Genomic DNA, 24,729 nt, shown 5'->3' with positions numbered 1-24,729 from the left:
CAAATCTATGTTAGAATAACTCAGTTAAATGCAGAAATGAAATACTACAGTTTAAAGCACAAATTCACACTAATAATGAATAGGCTTTGCAGACCATGCAGGACACCCTTTGGGTAACCTCACGTTTTCAAGTTCTTGTGGATTACACTATCTTTGTATGAAACTACATGTGCATGTGTGTTTTGAAGAGCTGCTCATAAAGCAGCAGAACACTTCTAAAGACGGTATTGGTGCTGATGTGCTTAAGTCCTTTTACATGTTTCCATTCAAACTACCCAAACTATTTACATGCTCCGTTAGTGATGTTGTATGTGTGTCTTATTAGCATGCACACTACTAATTTACTCTCTACTTTACTGTCCTGTAAGCTCCCACCCTTCCCCTAGCTTTGATCTTTCATCATAAAAGCTTAGAAGCAGCCTTTTGGATATGAAGCTAAATGTTTCCTTTTAGCTATTCTGCCTGTTCAAGACACTGGGAGGGGGAGGAGGGCTCTTTGCAAGGTGGTGCAGTAATATGCAGGTACCCTTGCAGGAGCCTGGTGCTCTGCTGGAGATGCTGCCTTTGCTGGGTCATTGGCACCTGGGCTCAGGCAAGGTACATTGGTTCTTTTGGGCTTTTAATTGAGACTTTGAGTGGAGGCTTTCACTGAATCCTCTTTGTGGCAGGGGGTGAAGGTCAGCCCAGAAAACAAAACAAAGGCAAGCACCAAGTGGATGCAGAGTACATGCAGATCAGCTGTCACAAAACAACTGTCCTTTGTTCTTCACTAATACATGTAGCCATTCCCAATTTGCTTATTCCAGCAATTCGATGGGTCCTTATTTTTTCCCCAGACTTCCTACAGCTGGAGGTACTAATTTTATTTCTTACCATTTGGTTATTATTTCTGCTTCCATCTAGCCCTTCTAAGCATTTAGATTCTTTTAACAAGTCTTCTTTCAGAAGTAACATCTCAGATGCTGCATTGCCTGCTTTAAGAATCAAAGATCAGCTTTTTCCTCACATTTCCTTTTAACCTTTTCTGCATTCTTTCTTTCTTACTTTCTTACTGTTTCTTGTTTTTCTCTCCTGTCTTCTTCTGCTGCTAATTCAATCTTTCTAGCCTATTTTTTTCTTTAGGTAGCCTCTATATCAACTCTTTAAAACGTGTAGCTTGTCAGAGAGGAAGAACAGCAGGGGTTTCAAAAAGTGCATTCAGAATTACTTGCATCCCCTGTAGATATTTCTGAGGGCTGGTCTGTGCAGCAGTTCCAGCCTCACAAAGGAGGTGGCCAGGTGAGAGAGGCATGTACCATCCCCTTCACCATGTGCAGTGCCATGTTTACTGATAATCAGAAATGCTTTTGAAGTAGAGAGCCTTCTCAAGCTCTGGTTCTGACTGAGAAATTTTTTACCTGTCTAAGTCAGATGTGCCCTCAGGCCCATAAGATCTGGATAAGGTAAAGCACTGCCTGTAGAGTTTACTCGTTGAAAGAATATGATGGTACTATAAGGCCTTTTTTCTTATGGCCAAGAGTAAGGAATTACAACATAGTGGCAAGATATAAGGAATTATTTATTTTGTTGTTTTAAAGTGTATTAGAAAATAACTATCTTGCTATGGCAAAATAATGTAGTAATTCAGAGCTGGGGTTTATATATCCCCTATGCTTTGATCTCAGCATTTTTCGATACATGATTTTTTCTCACTGTGTCCTGAGTTGCATGTGAAATCTGTTAAAGAAATTACCTTGATTTTTCTTTTGCTAGCCTTTTGGTTTAGTTCAGTTCAAGGTGAGATCAGCAGCAGCTCCTGAGATCATCTCAGGAATCTAGTCTTGATATCCTAGTTCAGGTCTCTTATACTGAGTAAGAGGGCAAAGAGACAACTATTTTTATGTGCTCTCATCTTTCAGAAAACTGGGTCATAGCGACACTCGGGGAGCACAAGAACTCCACGCTCTAGTGCTTCATAAATGCTTGGTGAAAGTCCAAAAGAAAAGTCTTGTCAAGCTCAGTTTAGTATACAGAGGAGAAAAAAGAAGGATGGCCACTTCTGGTCGCTGTAAATGGTTAATGGTGCTTTCTGCAGCAGGGATCAATACCAAATGTTTGGAGTTTAATAGCTATATTAAAAATCTGAAGGATGGAATGGATAATGAAGTGGTAACCCTGTCTGTCAGATCGCAGTTGTTCAGGTTCATTAAGACTGCTGAGGAGGATTTTAGAAGGGACTAGTGACAGCTGAGTGAAACAGCTGAGCAATTCTGCAGAATAGTGACATCAGCACTGTAACATAAAGCAGTGCAGTGAGCACTGACAAAATAGTGCTTAGATTTGTTAAGTTTTGTGCTTTTTTAGGAGCATGATGACTGCATATTACTGGAGTCAATGGTGAATGTGTTAGATGAGTCAGGAGTGGTAATTAAAAGTCTAAGCTTACGACTATAAATGAGGAGGTATGTAAGAAGTCATGCAAGAGAGGTTGCTCTGTGAAATTGGTAATTTTATTCTTTTGGATACTGTGTTTGTTTTTATGCTCATGTACAGGGCAATTTTCAGATTCCTGAAATTTCATTTAAAAATGATAGAGAAGTACGTAGAAAGGTATTATGGAGAGGTATTACTGTTTTAACAGTAGTGAAACATCTGTTGTAGGTTTTAGTTTACTGCTTCCTGTAAATAAGTCCTCAGTAAAATTCACAAGTAAAAAAAATCTGTGAAAGGGACAGGAGGAAATATTTCATCCAGTTAGTTGTTTAATTGTGAGAACCCCTGGTTCCAGGCACTGTCATTTATTTAGGGAGGTAGGTTTTGGTAATGCATTTGATGATAGTCATACTCATTTGGATAAAAAGTCAAAATATGGCAATCCTTGGGGATCTCAAAAGAACTGCTTCTGCCTGGAGCAAGGGCATTTTCCTTGAAGGTGCAGTATAGTGGTACACTAGTGGTAATGTGTGCAGTTGGATTTCCAATGCTTCCTCTAAGACGATTGATGAGCATGAGGGAGGCAGCAGATTTGGTGAGTTGCTGAACTGTTGTGCCATGGCATTTCCATTATTCCCATCTTCACAGCTAATCTCCACACAGGTGAGACCAAAGGACAGAATTTGAAAGAATTTTGAACCACTGTGGGAAGCAGGGGTCATTGCATCCTCCTCATGCACGTAGATCACAGGGGCAGAATATACTAGTATAGGTTCTTCATGTATTGAGGTGTCAAATATTTCAATTTCACTTTAAAGTACATCTTCTTAAAGGTATTCCAGCCATATTGAAAACTCTGCTTTCGACCACAGGGAAAAAAATGACCCAGTAAACTCTCAACTGCTAAGTCTTTGGAGCATCTAACCTTTTCTTTTTAAAAGCACTTTGGCACTAATTTAATTGATTCCATGCCTGGCCTTTTCATCAGTTCTCTCCTAGCAAGGAAAAACTGGGCTGTTAAAGCCTGCTGCAGTACCTTGGGACTTGTGTTCAGTGTTGCAGGTTCTTATTTTAACCTGATGTTATCTGCCAGTCATCACTATTGGTTTGAAAAGCTGTAACCACTGCAGTACTGTCTTTGGTCTGAAAATCTTTTAATGGTTACAGCAGTCAATATAAATGAGAGAGAGTGCACTATGTCTTTGGGCTGTGTTACTAATTATCACTTCACCTTTCAGGAATTTTTTCTGCTGACTAGATTATTGCTGTATGTTTGCTGCAGCATCTCCAGCCACACTGCAAATGTATTCTGGCTAAACTGAAGAGGATAGTGAAGAAAATGTGGTTAAGACCTTCAACACCCATATTTTTGTGCTTTTAGAAGTGAAAAGGAGTTGGAAAGGAGTATTTTTATCTGTGTTTCTAAAATTTCCACCCCACAAGAAAACATCTAGGTTTATCTTTGTTGGGTTTTGTTCCTTTTGTTTCTCATTTGCTTACTCTCTCTTGCCAAACCTCCTCTAGTGTCAGATTTTTAAAATGCTTCTATCTATCCTTGCATTTTCTGTTTGGTGCCAGAGAACAAGCAGGCTTTGTTTTTGAGGGGGTGGGGTGTTTGTGTGGTTGATTACAATATAGCATTATCATTAGTCAAATTAATTTGATAGAAGCAGATTTCTATGAAAAAGCCCCAAACCCCCCTCTCTTCTCATTTCGTGGTCCTAGCAAAAAAATATGTTAGAGAATTCTTCTGTGTGGTTTGAAATATCACGTACTTTCCAATGAGCTATAATTTAAAGAAGCCTCATTTAGCAGTTGTATTCTAAAAAGGCACAATTGTTTTACCTAGCAGGCATTCTGAGGGAAGGAGTTGCCTTGGTTCTCCTGTTAAGACTAGATGTTTTCATTCAAATGCTTTTTTCTGGGTAGTTGTATTAGCAAGTGTCACAGTGGGTAATGATTCTGTCCTGCATTAGGTAACACTTAAAGCATTGTTTGTTTTTCATCTTAGGTTTTGAGATTCTTTTTTAGAATGTGGTAAGCGGAGATGCTTAAAAATGGGTAACAGCTGAGAAGAATTGGATGATGAAAGATTGTTAATCATATCCAGAGTGAGCTATTAAAGATTGTGGTCTTGGGAGTCAAACCTAGGAATATTTGCTTCAAACTCACTTGCAGTCATCATAAAAAGGTTAACTGGAACTGCTTGCTCTATTGTAGAGTGACAGCAAGTCACCAATACAATACAGCTGTGGGGATAAAAAGTAGTACTTTTTCCACTAAAAGTAAGGAAATTCCAATTTCCTGGTACCTGATGCAGGTGGGAGGTTAGATGGAACACTAGTATATGGTGCAGTATTCTGGTTGTTGCTTTTAAAGGAAAGTTATGTAAGTTAAAGCAAATGTAGAGAAGTCCTCTAACAGGATTAAAGGAACAGGAAGGGCAGAGATGCAAAATAACACTATGAGAGTGTGATTTTTTAAAAGCCAGTGGAATGAGATCTGAAGGAGGGGAGGTGTGTTCTCTGCTAATAAATTGAGGTATAAGCAGCAGGAGTTAAAAAAAAAAAAAAAAGAGAGAGCGAGAAAGGGTATTTAGCTCCTAGACAACACATTAGCACAAAAACAGATGGACATTAGTTGTTGGGATTGTAGTAGGGATTTATTTAACTTAATACCCTGATCATGTTTCCTCTTGTGATTTCTTAAAGAACCAGGAGATTTGTTCAGGTAAGTCAAGCAGAACTTATTAGCATACTGCAAGTAAGTTGTTTGTGGAACACTAATAGTCAAAATTTCTAGTATTAAGATATTTTCTGAAGAAATGGAAGTGTAAGTTGGTATCTTTCAGATGTTCCTTCATCTAGTTTCTTCTGAGGCCACAGGGTTTGTGGGCTGTGTTCCTAGTGTAGTGTCTGGGTGGTTCCTGCTTTGTGAAGTTGGTTCTTTTAGAGGTGGTCATGATGACCAACACTGAAATTAGCTCAGTTGGTTGGAACATGGTTCTAGTAACACCAAGGTTGTAGGTTTGGTCTCTTTATGAGCTATTTACTAGTGTTGGACATGATGATCCTTGTGGGTCCCTTCCAACTCAGAATATTCTATGATCCTGTGGTAGTCAACTGTGGTCTCTGCAGCTACAATTGCTGAGCACTGATGGCTGATTTTAGCCTCAGAAATTTGTGTAACTGGTACAGGGGAGATGGAATTGTAGTCTTGATAACCTTCTTGGCTTCTTTTGACCATGTTCTTTTTTAAGCTTTTTTGTTTTCTGTCATATGTTATCACATGTGTATGTGTGTCCCCATTTTAGCATATTCCTTTCCTTCTCTTGAGTTTCCCTCTAGTGCTTGGGAAAGGGCTGTGGCAAAAGCCCTGACGGAAGGACTGAGGCATATATATATATGCAAGCTAATGTAGAGTTTGACAAAGGAGTGTGTGCAAAGAAAGAAACTGGGATTTTTAGATTATCTGCTTCCTCAGTGTGTGATGGAGATTGATGTTAGGCTATACGGTATTTTGTAATGGTCTATTTGGATGCACGTGCATGCATAAAGTTGTACAGAGAGAAGTATGTGGTGTGTTTGCACTGTACGCTGTCAATAAGGCAGCTTTTGTTTTAGTACCCACCTCTGTCGTGCTGTGGGGGCAGATGTGGGATGCAGGAACAGAGTATCTGCCCTGGCTAGGAGGTGCATGTGGTATCTTGGCTAGGCCTCCCTCCTGTGAGGCCACGCTGCTGTAACATCTCTGGTGATGGCAGCACTGGTTTGTCCATCACCTTCAGCTCTTCTAAACATTCTCATTTATATTTTCTCCACTGCTCGTCTCTCACTTTTGCTGTCCCCTATGCTTGAGGTATCAGGTAATTTTTGCTGTTGTTAATAGTGATTAAAGGGCTGTGTAATGGTGCTGTAAACTGATGAATTTGAGTAAAGGCATGCCTAGGTGCATGCACACAAGGTGTCTGCGCACCCTAGACACATGTGCATTCTTGGTGCATTCCAGGCATCTGTAGGCATCACACATGCAAGAGGAATTGTCTCATTGAAAGAGCTTGCATTTGTATTAGTCTGTTCAGAATAGTTGAGTTGGTCCTGAGAATATAATATGGGTTCAAGTGCTAGAGAAATTTGTTAGAGAGAAAAGATATTCAGGCTGCAGTATTACCTTTGGCTTTGTTCTGCCAGTGTTTTAACTTTGGTGTTAGTTGTAAGACTACTGCAAGTTCTTACTTGTGCGTGTCTGTGAAAACAGCGCTGCATGCATGAACCCATTTAGTTTTGCATGAAGGTTGTCTGCTGCAAAGGAAAAGAAGATTGGAGTCTTTGTTTTTACTTTCAGTAAGTGCTTGTTCTAATTCACTTTTAAATTTTTCTTCATGGGGTGGGTTTTGTTGCTGTACTGTGGGTGTGTACTTAGCAGACAATCCTAGGGGACCCAAAACGTTTTAAATGCCAAGTTGGATTCAATAGAGGTGTTGTGGCTGATGCTGCAGCTCCAGGGAAGGCAAAAATTCTGTAAAACTAAAGAAGATTTCCTGGAAGGAGGCCTTTCAGGGAACACAGAAATTGTTGACTGTGTGTGTAGCGAGCCCACAGCTTTTAATGCTGAGATTATGGCTACTGTGTAACTAACTACTGGTGTGGCAAAGCATCCCCTTAACCTTACACTTGTAAATTAATCTGCTACACGGCTTTGCTGCGTAACAACCACAACAGACCTGTAACCAAAAGTGATGTTTATTAGTTGTATAACCCAGCTATTTACTTGTCCTCTTGAAACACACAGATCTGCTTTAGGCTTGGTTGGACTCTTTCACTGCCAGGGTTCTTGTAGGGCCAGGGAGGTGGTGACTTTTGTATTTCATTCAGTCCTAAGCACCTGGTGTGTTCATTTGGTGAAACACTTAGGAGAACTGCCTGTTCCAGCATAGCACAGGTGAGTCCTAAAGTGCTGTGTTTCAAAATTTTATGGATTATGTTCCTGCTATGCTTCAAACGATTTCAGAATGCTTGGAATGTAGGAATTTTTAAAGAAGAGCTTTGTGGAAAAGCTTCCTTTTTCTTTTTGCCCCTCCATTTTGGCATATTGGTCTGATTTTGATGATTAGGTCATGATTAGAAATAGTTCTGTTACTGTAAAGGCAATTTTAAATGTTTCCTTCTTTTAAAAGAAAATCTCAGAACAATTAAAAATGTTCCTCTGAAAAAGCAGCATCTGTCTCTTATCTCATCCCCTATTCCTATTTCTTCTGTGTCTTCCCGATCCTTTACCTTAGCATATTCTCACCAAGCAAAGGAAAACCTAGCACTGGGAGTGAGATCCTGACACAGTGACCTCGTTCTGAGCATTACCTTCTTTGTCAGTGGTAGCAGAAGCTGAAGCAGCTCTGCTGGCCCTCGGCACTTGGAGCAGTTTGACATTTTCTGTCTGGCATGGTTTCAGGGCTCACTTTGTTTCCAGCCCAAATGATGAATGGAATAATGAAAAATAAGCTTACAAGAACTTGTCCACTGCTTCTAATTTTTTGATTAACAGTTCGCAGCAGCACAACTTTGATCTAGTGCACAGCAGAGCTGCTAGTTACATTTACATCTGCAGCTTTCTTTAGGACTGACAAAAGAGAGACATCTTTCTTTTCAATTAATAGACCTAAAACTGGTAAGTGTCATTATAAATAGTGAATAGTTAAAGAAAATACTGCCCTGTGTAAGTATCTGTATGCCCACATATGTCTGTGCATTTATATTTCTGTGTACAGGGGGAGTTGTGCATTGCATCAAGAAGATGTGTTAGAAGTGATTTTTTTATCTTGACTAGAGGGTTAAAGCTTTAACTTGCCTCTGCTAATGCATGTAAATAGCTTTCTTGTCCACTTAATGAGAAGACTGGCTTGTTATCCTGTACAATGCAGCTGGGCACTGTTCCAGAAGCATAGGCACTTCATTTCAAAGACAAAGAAGCCAGTGCAGACACGGGGAGAAACCTGGAACATTGCGCTGTGGATTTTTTCAGAGCGATGACTCATTTCAGTTCACAAAGGATTCTGGGCAGGGTAGTGAGAAGTCAGGTTGGCTGATCCATTCCTATGACTTCACTTTGCAGAGAGCCAGGGAGAAGAGGAGTGACACTGCAGAATCCTGAGGCACTGCAGTGGAGAGGTGCTTTGCAAAGACTGTGAGTGCCTTCGGAACAGGGGGTGGTATCAGAACGTGATTTCAGCCATTCCATGGAAACAGGGCAAAGAGAGAGAGATGTTTTCAAAACACTTTGTGGGAGTTATATTTGTAGTCCCTTTCAGATTCTTCTCCACCTCCTCTGTAATTTTTTAACCATTTATTTCTCATGCTTATGTGAGAATTGCATGAAATAGTGCTCCTTTCAGTGGACCTGCATAGATAACTGCATTTTTTTCCTCAGTATGCCCCTATTTCCTGCTTTGAGAGGTGGGTGTTTAGCATGTTAATGCCTAAAAGCATGCTTTGTTTTTCTTTTTTCAGCTCCTGTGGCACTGACCTATGCTGCATTCAGCCAGCTTCCACAGTGATATAAAGCCCCAATATGCACATTGTTGTTACATCACAGCTTCTCTGGATACTGTACTGGAGCACGGAACCAGACCATAGGGGTTCAGGTAAGTCCCCCCTTTTTAACATATTGTGTGCCAGGAATATAGACATGGACATTTATTAAAAAATGCATTTGAAAAATATTGTTTGGGGGAATACATTCTAAAGCACACAATATATTAAAAAACCACAGTCCCCTCTGTCTCCTTCCCAGGATAAGAAACGCTACAGAAATCTCCTCAACTGAATCCTCTGAGAAAGTTCCGTGCTCCAGCAGAAACTTTTTATGATCATAATTGTAACGTGCTGGTATATCACTTTGGATCAGGAGGCAGCTGGCCACAGGACATGAACAAAGAAAAGGAGCATTAAATCACAGGAAATACACAGGATGAATGCATGTAAGACAAGTCTGCTGACTGTGGGTAATTTAGCACCTGTTTCTGTAAGTTAGTGCCACTTGGTGAACCTGGAAATCATGATTTTAGCTGGGTCTGAATGATTGAAAAGATCCATTTACACAGTTGAAGTTAATAAATAGTAAGGAACTAGAACTCTGTGTACGTTTATTATACTGGTTATACTAAATTTGACATGTTTTCTTCAGGCTGTGTAGATTTGGAGTGGTCACATTCTTGGAAGTGTTCTTTATTTATTTTTGTGGGTGTGCATTTCAGAGATGCAGAAGGAACTTGCTGGTTAGTGAATAAATGTGTTAGTGCATTTGTTGAGCCTTTGGTTAAGCTGTTCTTATACAGGAATAAATGGAAAAACCTTTAATGTATTTTTTATTGTTGTTATCAGTTCTTTAATATGTGTAGCTTCCCAGTAAACACAACCTGCAGCTTTTTTCATAAAATACTCCAGGAAATGTAGCCTAAAAGGAGGATTTAGGCTACATCTGGAAACAGCACAAGCAACATCTCTTCTGATTTTCTTTGTTTCTGATTTTGCCAGTGAAATGTGATCTTTCCTGTGTTAGCATGCTGGTGCAGATTCAAGGTATTTCATAGTTGTCTGGTTACTACTAAAGAAATCTGCATATTCTTCCTTTTCCCTCCTTTTGTTCAATCAAATGGGAATGTCTAACTTAAAATTCCAATTATATATCTTTGTTGTGAATTCACATCAGAATAGGTTTGCTACATCTATGTAAGTATTCTTTAATTAGCATCATTCAGTCAAGTTGGGGTTTGGAGCAATAAGGGATAATTGTGCAACCCAGGCCAGACATGTAACTTCTTCAGCATCTGTCCCTTCATTAATTAAATCTGAAAATGTACTTTTCCTAGAAGAGACTTTTTGCTTTCAGTATTGTTGGGAAAAAATGATAATATTCTAGGCCTTCCTTTGCCCATTACAAGTAGTTTTGTTTGAAAATGACCTTTCTGTAGTTCTTTCCAGGGTGAAATCCTAGGCAAGTGTTGATCAGAACTGGCTCTTCACAAGAAAATTTTTGTAGGGGATTTCTGTTGCAACCATCACTATAACCATGAGATGCCATGAAGTTCCTGTGCTCTAGCTCAGTGTTTTCTGATCAATAATGTAATTCTGTAAGCAACAAAATTAGTGAAGTCAGATTTCCCTTGACAAGTGTTTTTTGACTGGATTCTGTCCTATCTAGTGGGAGGTTGCTATGCCTGAAGCTCTGCATAGATGTAATGTGTAGCAACTTGTTTTAGAATCACTACTCTTGTCTAGTGAGGCTCAATTTCCCTGATACATACAAACACACAGATTGTGATTGTGCAAGCCTCATTTTTTGTGGAAACCAGGCAAAAAATTATGTTTAAAACTTGTCTTGAGCCATAAGAAATGAAAGATTAAAAAGGTGTTGAGAGTCTGAAGAAGTGAAACTGGGCTTTGACTTCCTGTACTTTCAGGATGCAGACTGTTAATCAGAGGATCTCCTCTCTATTTCAGAGAAATAGGATGTATAAATTCTAATATAGTATGATTTTGTGCTGTAATTTCTTCATTCACAGTGATTGTACTGAATTGGTTCCATTCGTAAGTCAAGAGGTGATTTTTCAAATAATCTTTATGCAAAGTTTGTGAGCCAAAGGGTTTGACTTCCAGGTCACTGCTTTCCAGCAGTAAAATCACTAATAAAAATTCTGTCATCAGAAAGTAGTTGATGTTTTAATTGCTGGTACATGTACAGAATGTAGTCTGCCTCATTTTCTCTCAAAATGGTGTTACCCAGACTTGCAGAGAGCAGACACACTAGATACACTGCCACAGAAAAAGTTCTAGCTGGTAGGGGTTCAGGAGATGGGAATTTTTATTCCCAGCTATGTTAGACCATCAATTTCTCATCTGTATAGTAAGGATAGTTACGGTTCCCAGTTTTTCAGAGTGTTTGAAAACCACTGAAGAAAAGTGTTATGTAAGAGCTAAGTGTTTATTTTATGTGCTACATAATCTTTTGTTCTAAGTAATAAAAATAATTTTTCCCCCAGGCTAGTGATAAAAATCCCCAAGGCATAAATGAGTATAATTCCTGTTCACTGTTTCTTATGTGCTTAGACATTCTTTAAAATTGAATGTCGCTTAATACAAGAAGTCTAGAAAGTTTGGGGTTTTTTTAACAAAAAATTATTTAGAGAATGGTGTGGAAAGACATTGCAGAAACAGAGCTGAAGCAATATACATACAAGCATATATCTCATATTTTAACAGAACATGCAGTCAGCTGGTGAAAACTGCTCACTGAGCTCTAGTTTCATTTAATTGGGAACACAAACATATGAAAGTTGAGGCTAGTAATTTGATTTCAAAAGAAAGCTGCTTGAGACAAGCATCAGTCAGAGCTAACAGGAGCCATATGCTAGATGTTTTATGTAAGTGATGTGGTCTTCAAAAAAATTAGGAAAAGCATATTTGCTTTTTTTTTTTTGAGCAGATTTTTCCTAAAGAAGTTGTAGTAAACCTTCTGTTCGACAGCCTAACAGTATTTATGTGTGTAATTGATATTAATATATCATATAGTAGATGCAAGATATTTGCTGTTACTGTGCATCAAAGAAGTTTGTTGACTTATACTATAACCACAGAGTGTGTGTGATTTCCCAGAGCCACGGGACAGTCAAGATAAAATCTGGCAAATTAGAGCTTCCCTGACTGAGGGGAGTTTGGTTTTCTATCACTAGGTCTGCTCAAAATGTGCTAGCCTTTTTAAACAAGAGCTAGTAACTATCTCCAGCAGACAGTTATGTACAAGAAGCCATGGAGATCATTCTATCACAACAGAAGTGAAATGACAGTTTTCTTGTCATAGTGAAGAAGGTGGAAGAGCACTTGGTGGAAAAGAATAAGGCTTAACTTGTGATATTCCCTTAGAAACCAGAAAGCCCCTCACATAAACCAGTATTTTTAAAACATTTCTATTTCATTTAAAGCCATTTAAATTATGATTTTATGGGCAATTATAGTAATCTTTGTAGTTAATTAAATGGTTGTCAAGTTCCCAGATATTTGCAAGCAGGATGCGTGTTACCCTGGTATACTAACTGTAATGTGCTGTGCTAGAAATTGTGTTAACATTAAGGAACCAATACTGAATGTTTCGTATTGAGGAGTTATGTGAAGTATAGTTAGTATTTTGGTGGAAATTGCTGGCTTGTTCTTGGTGACAACAGTCTTGATGCCACAGGGTCAAATTCAGCACAGACGGAATGTTTTCTGCTCACTAGCCTAGAAAGCAATTCCATGCTGAAGGCCTACTTTAAAAGGAAGAATTGTGTGAAGTTACTAAAATCAGACAAATTTTATCATTTCTTAGCATGTACTTAGCCAGTTTTAAGTTAACAAGTCCCCACTGGAAGTGATCTCAGAGGTGGATCTCTGCAGGCTCTTGGCAGTCAGAGGAGAGGGATGGGCTGCTCCTGGGCATGAGCAGAGTAATTGAATTCTGAGTTCATTCCAAGCATCCTTCTGGGGGCAGCTACAAGGCTGCAGAGCTAAGCTTCAGGTATAAAACTCCTGGAGTCCCTTTCCCACTTCAGGAAGCTGGTTACAGTATTAAGGCCCATTCTTTACATCCTAAGTATTGTTCTTGTTAGCTGCGAATGGATCATTCCCATGCAAGGGAAAGAAAGAGGTCTTGCTCCTTCTTTCCTGTCCTGGCACCTGTGTAGGTGGCAGTGGGAGTGCATGGCTGGGAACAGGCACAGGGATACCCATGCCAGGCTGCTTAGGTTTAAGAAATTACCAGATCTTTGATGATGCACATAAAACTATTTAAGAGTGGCTGCCGTTTGCCTGGATGCCCTTAAAGCTACTCTATCCCAGGCAAAGCCAGGACACCAAAGAACCCATTTCAGTGCCCAATGAACCTGATAAGATCAAACCTCAACTGTGGTCAATATATGCCAATCCGTCAGACATTGCACTGAACTCAGTTTAGTAGTTCTCACAAGGACACCTGTGACACACAAACTTTGTGTTAAAGACAGTAATTTCTTAGCTAAATCTGCATAATCCTTACCTTAATTCTGATGCTTCTTAGACATGAAATTAATGAAACTGATCCCCTGTACAAAGTGTATGGTGACTGGTGACCAAAGTCTGTAAACTTACGCGTCTGGCTGATTACGAAGACTTGTCTACGAACAAGTTTAAACTGACAGCAGATGTAATTATTAGTAAATAGTAATATAATAACTGTGATATTCTTTACCCATACTCAGATGATGAGGGGACAAATGGTGTTGCTCCCAAGTCATATGGAAGCATCCTCTCTCATGTTTCTCTGTAAACTGCGTCATCTTCTTTGCTGTTGTCTGTAAAGCATGTGGCAGGAACTTCTAGGTGTATTTGAGTAAAAAATGTCCAAAGAATATTGTATTTTAAGGTCGTAATTCTGTGGTGAGATAAGAATGAGGATGATCATGGGCTTCACTGTGCTGAAGCTGGAGGACTAGTGCCGTGCTGGGAAGGGAGTGCAGTATTGATATGGTCGGCTCTGATTAAGCAAAAGCAATCAGGAGATAGCATGGCACAAATGTCTAGTTTTAAATCATTCTTGTGTCTTGGGTAATGTGTATCACTGTTGTAGAGCAGATAGAAGAGTTCATGATTAAAAAATATTGCTCATAAGTCTCGCTGAGACAGCTATGCAGTTTACTCCTCTCACCAATTTCTTCCCCCCGTAGTGCTGAGCATAATGCCAGAGTAAATTCATTTTGATAATCAATTTTAGAAGCTGCTGCTCTTGTTTAGTAGACATAATAGGAATATAGAATTAATGGGGCAAATATTAGATCTTCTGAATTGAGAATGAAAACTTGAATTTGAATTAATTTATAGTAATTTGATTCATGATTTGATCACAAGGTGTTGCTTTGTGACAGCAGGAATACAGTGATTTTCCTGACATTTAGCTAAAACGTAATCCCTGGCTATTGACTGACCTGTGGCCAGAACAAGATTCTTACCCTTTGTTTTCTCTGTTACTCTTTATTACTTCTTTTCCACTGACAAGGAAAATATTTTTGCCTGTTGCTTTCCTCTCTTTGAGATAACTGGGGAGCTGTTACTACTTCAAGAAGAGTAACAGAGCAGAATCAAAGATTTATGCACTTGCATAATGTATGCTGAAATGTGCAGTCATGCTAGTATTATCAAACAGTAATTTCTCCCATAACTTTAAGATCTTTTGATGATTTTTTTAAACTGTAAGTTAATGAATAGTTTGTAACACAACATGAGAAAAGCTACAGCAAACAATTTTAAGGCCATCCTGAAACCATTAAAACTTCTAAAAAATACATAGTTTGTACAAAGGCATTTGACATGCAGAATCAGGCAAGGTTTATTCAGGGTATCAGTCTTAAGATGTTTTGATGCTTTTGGGCCTCTAAAAAGTGTTCTGTGCTTTATCAGCTGAGTTTAAATGTCATTCATTAACTTAGCAACATTTTTTTTAAACTTTGTTAATATTAATAAAAGGTACTATATCAAAGGGAAACGGGGGGTGGGGGGGTGATCTATACTTTGAAAGGAGAGTGAAATTTCCTCGTGACTATTTTATTTGTGCTGTTACCTAGTAGGATGTTAAGCAGGAGGTTTTGCAACCATGAGTGCTAATTTACTGGCATTTTTCTGAGTCTGTCTATTGTACTTTTTGAGAAACTATGTTTGCATAGTGTATATCTCCCATTTTCTGAAGCTGTTTGTGTCTTAAGTTTTGAAATAAGCTGATGGGTGGTTCTCCATTGTAAGAGTTTTATCCCCAGCTCAGTACAAAAACTAGAGATCTCTGAATTTTCACCAGCTGTATCTCTACCTCTTTGTCCTATGAGCATATTTTTAAACAAAATGCTTCATTGCACACCTTTGGCTTTTTACAGGTGATGTATCACCCATCAGCATGTCTCCCATCACTCAGTCACAGTTTATTCCGCTTGGGGAAATCCTTTGCCTGGCCATCTCAGCAATGAACTCTGCCCGAAAACAAGTCACACAAGAAGCACTAATGGAACACCTAACCACCTGCTTCCCAGGTAACCAGTCATTAATAAATCATCAGTCAGATGGACACATGTCTAAAAGGGTAGTTAAAGAATCCTCAGTACCTTCTAGATGGGAATATTGACTAATCCTGATTTTCTAACCAAAAGTAAAAGGAGACATTAGGGTTCTAATCTTGGAACTTTTTCTTTATTCTTAGACATAAAGTGAATTGAGTTCTCTTTGATAAGACCATTTGTGTGAAATGCATTTTGCAGGGTAAATTCCTGAGTTTATGTAAGTAATAAAAATTACTTGGGGGTACTAAACAACAAAATACTGGCTTGTTTCTTTTTTCAGATGGTATCAGAATAAGCTTGTTTGTGACTTCTCTCACAAAATAACCTTTGTTATCATCATAGCCAAAAGAGTGCAGGCCTTCTTTAGTAGCTATGGAGAGCAAAGCATGATGTGTCATAGCTGGAACAAACTCATTTCTCCTTGTGGCTTTCAAGCTGGTTGTAGGCAACTCATAAGAGTTCTGTTGACATCATTCAAACAGTTCAAGTGCCACTGTCCAATTTCTGAAGAGGTAACCTCATGGAGATCTCTGTAGAGACCTCCCTCCTAAAGACCAGTTTTCCCACACAAATGCATGGCTTCCTTCACCTAGAAGAGGCTCTCAATGTGTGACATGATGCAAGTAGTAGAGTCCAGTAACAATGATGTGCCTGCTTCAGGAGGAGGTTTGATTTGAAGTGAAAGGACTGTGTCAGCCTGCTTTCCAGGAGTTCTCAGATCCTTCTTGGACACAGTTCTGGCTTTTGCTTCTGTATTTCCCTTGCTTGAAAAACAATGGAAGAACAGACATATCTCTCCATGACTAAACTAGAAGTTTTGGAGAGCCACTTGCTGGCAAACTGTTCAGAAGGTATTCTTGTCAGCATTTGATATTTATCAAATGGTAAATGGAAATGGTCTTGGATTAAAGATACAGTAACATTGCAAATAGGGAATCCTATAACAAGTACTCTTGAACATGCTGCTTCTCCACTGGCCATCTGTATCTGGAGTGGGTGAATCATGCAAAATGCATCTTGTAGAGGCATTTTACACTGAGGCACTAAAGCACTGGGCAGAGGTTTACTGCTCAAGAGAGCAGAACTTTTTCAGTTGTGCTTTGTATGATCCTGGGCAAGTTGTTTACCTATTCTGTGTCTGAGTTTACAGCTCTCTAAAATAGTTGAGAAACTTCTCCACTGTACCTATTTTATAGCTGCAAAAAGTAGCTAATTAAAAATGCCTCAGTAGGAAAGCTACTGATGCACCTGTCTCGTCTAGGCAGCCTAACCATAGTCATGTTTTGATGTCTGGAATTATTTTGCTTACATTTCAGAGCAAGAGCTACTTAAAGCCTTGAAATGAAATTTACATCTTTTGCTATAACTGATACTGAGTTCTGAGAATCTAAAATACAATTCTCAATTGAGAGCTGTGTTTGGAATAAACAATTCTGACATTTAATAATTGCACTTCGAAAAAAAAAAACTCAAGCATATTTTGTAAATACTGGCTTTCTCTCCCTATTTGTAATTTTGTTTATCAGGCTGATTTTGAAAATAAAATCAGTGGTAAAAATTGTAAGGGTTAGAATGCAAAGAAGGAAAAGTTCTCAATTGTAATTATTTTAATTAGTTTTGATGATTTTCCCCCAAGTTATCTTTTCCATGTATGCTATGTACTAGAAGAATTTCATAGATTGCAAGTATTTTTTCAATTATTCTATCAATATTTTTATATAAACACTGTTGCATGGTGGAAATTATAATTTATTGGTGACATCCCTTGAATTTCCTGGGAGCGTGATTATCAGTTCACTTGGTGTGTTGTGCTATTCTTGTTAGACAGAACCACACATAAAAAATAATTCAACTGGCTGGATTATTCTGTAGACGTTGCTCAGACAAAGCCTGAGGCAAGTTAGCACATAGTCTCATGCTGCCTTTTTTTTCCCACTAGCCATTAACATGTGAATTTCTTAAGTCTGAGATTTAAAAAAAAAAAAAAAAAAAAAACGGAAAAGGAGAACCTCACTTCCCAAAATGTAGAGAAAGTTATTTGAAGAAAAGAAATCCACTCTTTGTTGACCAATTTTTCCCCTTCTCTAGAGAAATGCCTTTCTTTCCCAGGCATGACATATTTAACATAGCAAGCAAGCACATTCTCTCAGTGTATGAGGATTGTCCAAAAATTTTCTCCTTTCCAATAAACAGAACTTCTTATGCTGACACTTTTAACTTTTCTGCCCAAACCCCTCTAATACAAAAAAGCTGTTGCTTTTTAAGCCCTTGTATTCTTTGTGGCTATTGTAAAATATCTGATGGCCTCTCATCTGATGGCCTCTGATAGTTTATTTTTCCTAAATAGGTGCTGATGCTCTGAGACAGAGAACAGCGTTACCATTGTAGATATGTCTGTTACTATCACATAACCTCTCCATACCTCTGTAGCAGCACTTGTCTGCTTGTGTTGTTTGTGCTTTAATGAACAGATCTTTCACTGTGTTTCATGGTGAAGATAAATTTCCTAAGACTCCAGATGCTATTCTCAAAATTGCCTAAGAATAATAAACCCTTTTCCTTAGTGCAGGGTCTTACAGTTGCTGTCTAGCCTTCTAGTTTGCTGAGCCATTGTGCAGGCATAAATCTGGGCCATGGCTCTATCTGAAATAAGGTATGCTAATTATTTATAACATCACATAGCAACCACTCCACATCTTTAACTAGTATTTCATGAGCCAATCAGAGTATTTCTTTTATCCCTTGTTAAGCCTTAGCATCAGCTCAGGAGAAAATCATTTTAGCAGATTTAACACCATTTAAGTACTACTTCAGATGTATTTTTCATGAATTTATTTTATTCAAAAAGTTTGTATTGATAATGCACATCTTATTTATGAATTTTGTTATTTGTCAGATTTTTAGAAAAGCAGGAGGACTGCTCCTGTATGTGCTTCCATTATTCTAACTTAGAATTAAACAATGAGATGTTTGTACAGCCCTACTTTGCAATTTATTGACCATGGTTTAAATCCCATACATTAAATGTAAATCTTTGAAATCCAGTATAAGGAGCTAAAAATGTAACCCCTGTTCTGTGTTTGGCAACCAGACACTCTTATCTGTATGAACCTGGATGAAGACAACATCAGGCCTTAGTCTATGCTGCCTTTAATAAGGATATTTGTCTCTTTTTTTTTCTCCTCCCCAGTTTTGTCCACATACACGTTTAAATAATTTTAAAACATTCAAAATTTCAGTGTAAAAAATACTTGTGTATTGGCCTAGGTTGCTTTTGAAGGAGGCAGTTTTCTGAAAGCTGCAAATTCCTCTGACAATCAGCTTTATAACTTCACTCTTTAAATATATGAATTATATGTGTAGCACTTAAAAGAAGTGTCTTACATTAAGTGAGTTCACTCTAGGTCAGTGTTCTTTGTAAGCAGCAAACAAGACATAATCTTCTGTCTGGAAGCTCAGTGGATGGCATAGTAGACTCTCTTGAGATACAGAAAATGTACATGTCTGATGATTCAGTGTCCAGACAGTTTCTGCTTTTGAATTATTAAACCACTACATAATCTTAAATAACACCACTGCTGTCATGCAATATTTTATGGGTTAGAGTCTGTAAGCCACTGTTTTTTTTTTTTTTTCCCTTGTTCCTATTTAATGGAGGAAGGGAGACCATAAGGAGACCTTCGAATGCGGGGCGGGGGTAGGTTGTATTATATAGATGTTATGTGGGCAGATTGCTTTAAAGAGTAAAGTCATGAGAAAGCCAAAAAAATCTGTATTCACTCTGAATCCCATTGTTCCTTTTTTAATGTCATTGCTCCTGTCTGCCATGCAGGAAAGCCTAAGCTGAGTTTGGGTCTGTTTCTGCTTTTGTAAGTACCTAAAAGAGCTTGGAATAAAACCCATAGCTACCCTTAGCTGACAGTGCTGAGCTTCCAAGATCTGCATCTGCTGTCATCATTGCTGGCTTAGTGAACCACAGCATGGACTGTACGCTGGGAGTGATAAAAATGATAGGCTTCAACTCCAGAGAGAAGGCTGACACGATTACCTTTACAGCATCATTGTCTGCCAGGCATGCTGATTTTTTTCCCTTGGTGTTTATCTCCATTCTCCATTCACAGGAGTCACTCAATTAATGTAACTACTGTGCATCCAGTGTTTGGAGACTCACCCAACACATTGTAGCCCTTATGGTTTACTGGTGAAAAATACGTATTATTATTTTTACCATGTATTTGCAGTGCATTTTTGCCTAAATTGCTGTAAAACATCACTACATCAATTTCAGTCTCTTTCCCTAGCTTTTCTCTAAGCTCTCAGGAGAAATAGTTTCATCCCTTTTATTTGTGTTGTGATGTTTTTGAAACAGTATGTTAAAAAAAAATCTTTTTAGTAAAATAAGGATGAAGAACCAGGTTCTCATAAAGGTAAGTGCATGTTGAAGTCTTTACTTGTAAGTTTCTGAAGAGTGCAATGGTTCAGGCAGGTTGTTCATGTAGAGGAAGGAAGAAAGTTTGGGTGCTGCAGAGCAGGTGCACCTGAGTTGGACCGTGGTTGGACCCTGCAATGCATATTCAGCACAGGCTGGAAAAACAAATGGGCTTGAGTTTTGTGGTCATCCATGTCTTGCTGTGATGCAAGTCATAATGTCAAAGGGATGGTCGTGCCCAAGCAGACACAGCAGCTCCATTGCAGGAATGAAGAGTTAGATGACAACTGGTTGTTACAGGGATTGAAATCACTCTTCATGTTCCTGCGTGCTATCAAAAGCTCGTGCAGAGGACAGCCTGCTTTGCCTCATAATCCAGAAGAAGCTCACATATTGTTTACTTCAGCCCAGAGAGATTCAGAATTCTGGGTTAGGGACAAATAGTCCTGTTTTTCCCCCAGCTCTCTGGATTCCAGCTTTTCCTGCCTGATTCTGTTTCTGGCATGTTAACTCATCTAGAGATTCTGAGGGTCTTTGTTACTCTTGCTCAGATTATTGCAGAAATTGTGGACACCTGCATGAAAAGGGGAGAAAATGCATGCTGCCAATTCTCCATATTTTTTTTTCTAATTTTCATTCTCGTTTATGCTCTCGAATGTTATCTTGTCTTGGCCTCTCATTTCCTGCATCCAAAGTGGCCCAAATATTTCAGCTCTATGGACTGTGCATGAACTATATTAACTCTACCCTAGTCAAAATCAGCACATGTCCTTGTGTATTTCTCCCTGGTGACTTCCATGTTGTAACTGCTCTCACTCATGTCAGTGTTGTTCCTAACCCTTTGTTGTTTCCATTTTAAGATTTTAGTTATGGATATGAGTAGTATGGTCGTGTCACTAAGTTCAAATAACACTCCAAGTCAGACATAAGAATATGTTTCCTCCAACCCAGTTGCAAGGAAGAGGATGAGTCAAGGAATTAGTACAAATTCTCTTGTTCTTGTTGCTTTTAATGGGTTTTGCTGTCACAAGGTGGTCAGTGAGCTTGCAGGCTCCAACCTTTGACGTGTTGGAGAAGAGTTGGTGACCAGACCCTGTGTGCTCCTGGAGGTACTGTGTTTGTGGCAGATACCCCAGCTGAGATTACTCCATGAAGTGTTTTTGTAAAAATCTGATTCACTGAAGTGTTTTTGCAGGCATTGAAATTCTATTCAAGACAGAATTTGACTTGACAAGGTCCTGACCAACCTCATCTAAATTGGCCAGGATTTGAGTTGAGATGCTGACCAGATCGATTCATGAGTTCTCTTCCAACCTAAGTTGCTCTCTGATTCTTTTTGTTTTCCTAAATTACTTTTGTTTAAAGCTAAGACACAGAATAAATAATATTAACTTTTTCTGTTTAAAATATACCATCCAAACCTTTGGAAAAAAAAAAGTCTCTAATTATAAAAATGTAAACCAGACTAGTACTCAGAATTAAAATACATTTTAGTTAAAAAAAATGTATTGATAGAAGATAACCTTTCCACTGAAATATTTTAATTTTTTTATTCAGCATAAACAGACTCTTAAAAACTAGTTTGTGAACTAAAGTTCTTTTTTCCTTAGCTCTAGATGGAACTTACTCCTATACACAACATGCAACTTAGTGTTTTATCTAATAAAATATTGAAGTATTTGTCAAGCACCACTGATTCCAGCAGGTACACTGATAAAGGGAAGGATCTGGCTCACAATACCAATATGCCATTGATGCAGGGTAGTCATATTTGTTCCTCTCTTGGTATGCAATATGTGCACTTAGACAGTCTCCCTCACATCTCACCTGGAAGACAAGGAACTCTGAGAAGCAAATTTTTGGGAGCAAAATCTGTAACTTCCAACCTAATGGAAAAGATTTTCTGGGTAAGATGAACTGTATCATTCAGGATGTCTCTGTTTTGGAGTAGCTGATGTAGTTGAAACATATTTTAATGGAGAGCAAATCAGTTAAATCAGTTTTGTGATAAAGGGACAGTTTGAGGAAATGTTTTTCTTTTCTGTGTGGTATTCTGTGGGAAAAGCAGCTTAGACATCCAAAGTAACAAATAACTACTGCTTTATGTGTGACAGGGCATCATAAGAATAGTTCTCGTGACATTGGATATAAATACTTTATTGGAAGAAGAATAAAAGGTAGAAGTATTTCCATTGACACTCTGATTTTCTGTGATTCCATCTTGTAACTTAAGGTGACCTGCACACTGGAAGTGACTAGAAGTTCTCTTGGGGCTTTTTTTTTTAGAACTTTATTAATGGCCTACTATTTAATTAATAATTGATATGTCTGAAGTGTAGGACATAAGTGGAGAAATAAACAGAGAAGAGAATGCCTAACAAAACACTTTTCTTAAGTTATTTGTTCAGCATATTCCAGCTTGCACATTGGAAAAACTAGCATTTTGTAAGGGAGGGGGAAACCAGAGTTCTACACAGTTTTATGCACATTCTGATATGTGTTTACTGTTATTTCTAGGAGTTCCAACACCCAGTCCAGAAATCCTTCGGCATACTTTGAATATGCTTGTACGGGAGAGGAAAATATACCCAACTCCAGATGGTTATTTCATTGTAACCCCACAGACTTACTTTATAACACCATCTCTCATAAGAACTAACAGTAAATGGTACCATTTGGATGAGAGGATACCTGACAGGTCTCAATGTACCTCTCCACAACAAGGAACTCTAACTCCCTCCACCTCGGGATGTGTCAGGGACCGAACACTACCCAAAAACCACTGCGACTCCTGCCATTGTTGCAGAGAAGACATGCACAGCATGCATGCATCTACCCTACAGAGGAAATCAGCAAAAGACTGTAAAGACTCATACTGTCCTCCTTCATTATGTCAGGTCCCACCTACTGAGAAAAGTAAAAGTACTGTCAATTTTTCATATAAATCAGAGACACTCACAAAGCCTAAGGATGTAGAAAAGCAGTCTAAGAAATTTGGACTCAAATTATTCCGATTAAGTTTTAAGAAGGATAAGACCAAACAGTTGGCAAATTTCTCTGCCCAGTTTCCTCCGGAAGAGTGGCCGCTAAGGGATGAGGACACCCCTACCACTATACCTAGAGAGGTAGAAATGGAGATTATTAGGCGCATTAACCCAGACTTGACTGTGGAAAATGTCATGAGACACACTGCACTAATGAAGAAACTTGAAGAAGAAAAAGCTCAACGAAGCAAAGCAGGGTCTTCAGCTCACCACAGTGGACGAAGTAAAAAGAGCAGGAATCACAGAAAGTCTCATGGGAAATCGAGGTCGCACAGCAAGACCCGGGTGTCCAAAGGAGACCCATCCGATGGCTCTCATTTGGATATGCCTGCTGAAAGGGAGTATGAGTTCTATGATCCCTTGACTCGATCCCCACGGGAAGGCTGTTTTATAATAGAGCACAAGGGAGATAATTATATAATGCACAGCAATCCGAACATGATTGAATCTCACTTTCCCATGACACCAGAGTGGGATGTGTCTGGTGAACTGGCCAAAAGAAGAACTGAAATGCCTTTCCCTGAACCTTCCAGGGGAAGCTCCCACTCCAAGGTCCATCGGAGTCACAGCCATACACAGGATAGAAGATCAAGGAATGAGCGGTCCAGTAAGGCTAAAGAAAGGTCTAGATCCATGGATAACTCCAAGGGACCTCTAGGCTCAGCAACTTTAGGCACACCTGAAGATATAGGTGAAGGCTGTAGCCCAGATGACCAAACAACTAGCCAAACCTACATTGATGATAGTACCTTAAGGCCATCTCAGTCACTCAGTCATCAAAGGGCTCTGATTTCATCTGCAACCTACAAAGAGACTTGCATCCCTGAAATAGCTGGGGGCAGTGTAGAAACCCCCAGTTCTTGTAGCCTATTGGAACAAGGCAAGCCTACAGAGAATTTACCATCATATAGTGAGCTCAACTCCTGCACAACAAAATCTGCAGTTGATGACTATTTTCAGTGCAACACATCCAGTGAGACTGTGCTTACTGCTCCATCACCACTGGGAAAGAATAAAGAGGATCATGATACACTAACAGGGACAGATGGGCTAAAAAAAATGACTCCCACAGAAAGACAGTCTCAACATATTGCTAGGGAGTCTGGGGTGCACAAGGAGGAGTCCCCAAAGGGCCCAAGCAGTGGTTCAGTGCCTGCTGGCCAGACTCCAGAGGTGATTGCTAATGGACGGCTGGTTCAACACCATAGCACTGAATCAAGCAGCCTTGATAAAAGGAAAGAAATATTTAGCAAGGATACACTCTTTAAGCCTCTGCACAACACTCTTTCTGTGAATAGTTATCATAAGTCTAACACACCTCTGCTAAAGCCCCATCAAAAGCCCCCCTCTGACACATTGCCCGTCAGATGTGAGAAACTTGAACAAGCGATGGTAACCTCAGTCACACAAGTCATGCCTGTTTCTCAGAGACAGCAAGAGACAGCCGGGAACCAGGAGGCCTCCTTTGACTACTACAACGTATCTGATGATGATGACTCGGAGGAAGGAACCAACAAAAATGCCGAAGAAGAAAAGAACAGGGATGATGTTGGTACAATGCAATGGCTCCTAGAGAGAGAAAAGGAAAGGGATCTACAGCGAAAGTTTGAAAAGAATCTTACTCTTCTCACCCCAAAGGAAACAGAAAATAGCAACAACCAGAGAGCCACCCACTCAGCCCGCCTGGACAGCATGGACAGCAGCAGTATTACTGTGGACAGCGGGTTCAACTCTCCACG

At 39.1% G+C, this 24,729-nt stretch overlaps 1 protein-coding gene across 1 annotated transcript in view; it reads left to right on the top strand.

Moving 5' to 3' along the window:
• The window catches only part of STOX2 (storkhead box 2), a 65,960-nt gene that overhangs the window by 36,550 nt on the left and 4,681 nt on the right, over nucleotides 1–24,729 (top strand). The window contains exons 2-3 of the mRNA XM_062493586.1: nucleotides 15,338–15,490; nucleotides 22,464–24,729. Of these exons, the coding sequence (XP_062349570.1) occupies nucleotides 15,338–15,490; nucleotides 22,464–24,729 (2,419 nt within the window). The remainder of the gene's footprint in view (nucleotides 1–15,337; nucleotides 15,491–22,463) is intronic.

The sequence above is a fragment of the Cinclus cinclus genome, chromosome 5 (assembly GCF_963662255.1).
Source record: "Cinclus cinclus chromosome 5, bCinCin1.1, whole genome shotgun sequence".
NCBI classification, from domain to species: domain Eukaryota; kingdom Metazoa; phylum Chordata; class Aves; order Passeriformes; family Cinclidae; genus Cinclus; species Cinclus cinclus.
The sequence above is the reverse complement of the archived record's forward strand: the minus strand, read 5'-3'. Positions and strand labels throughout refer to the sequence as shown.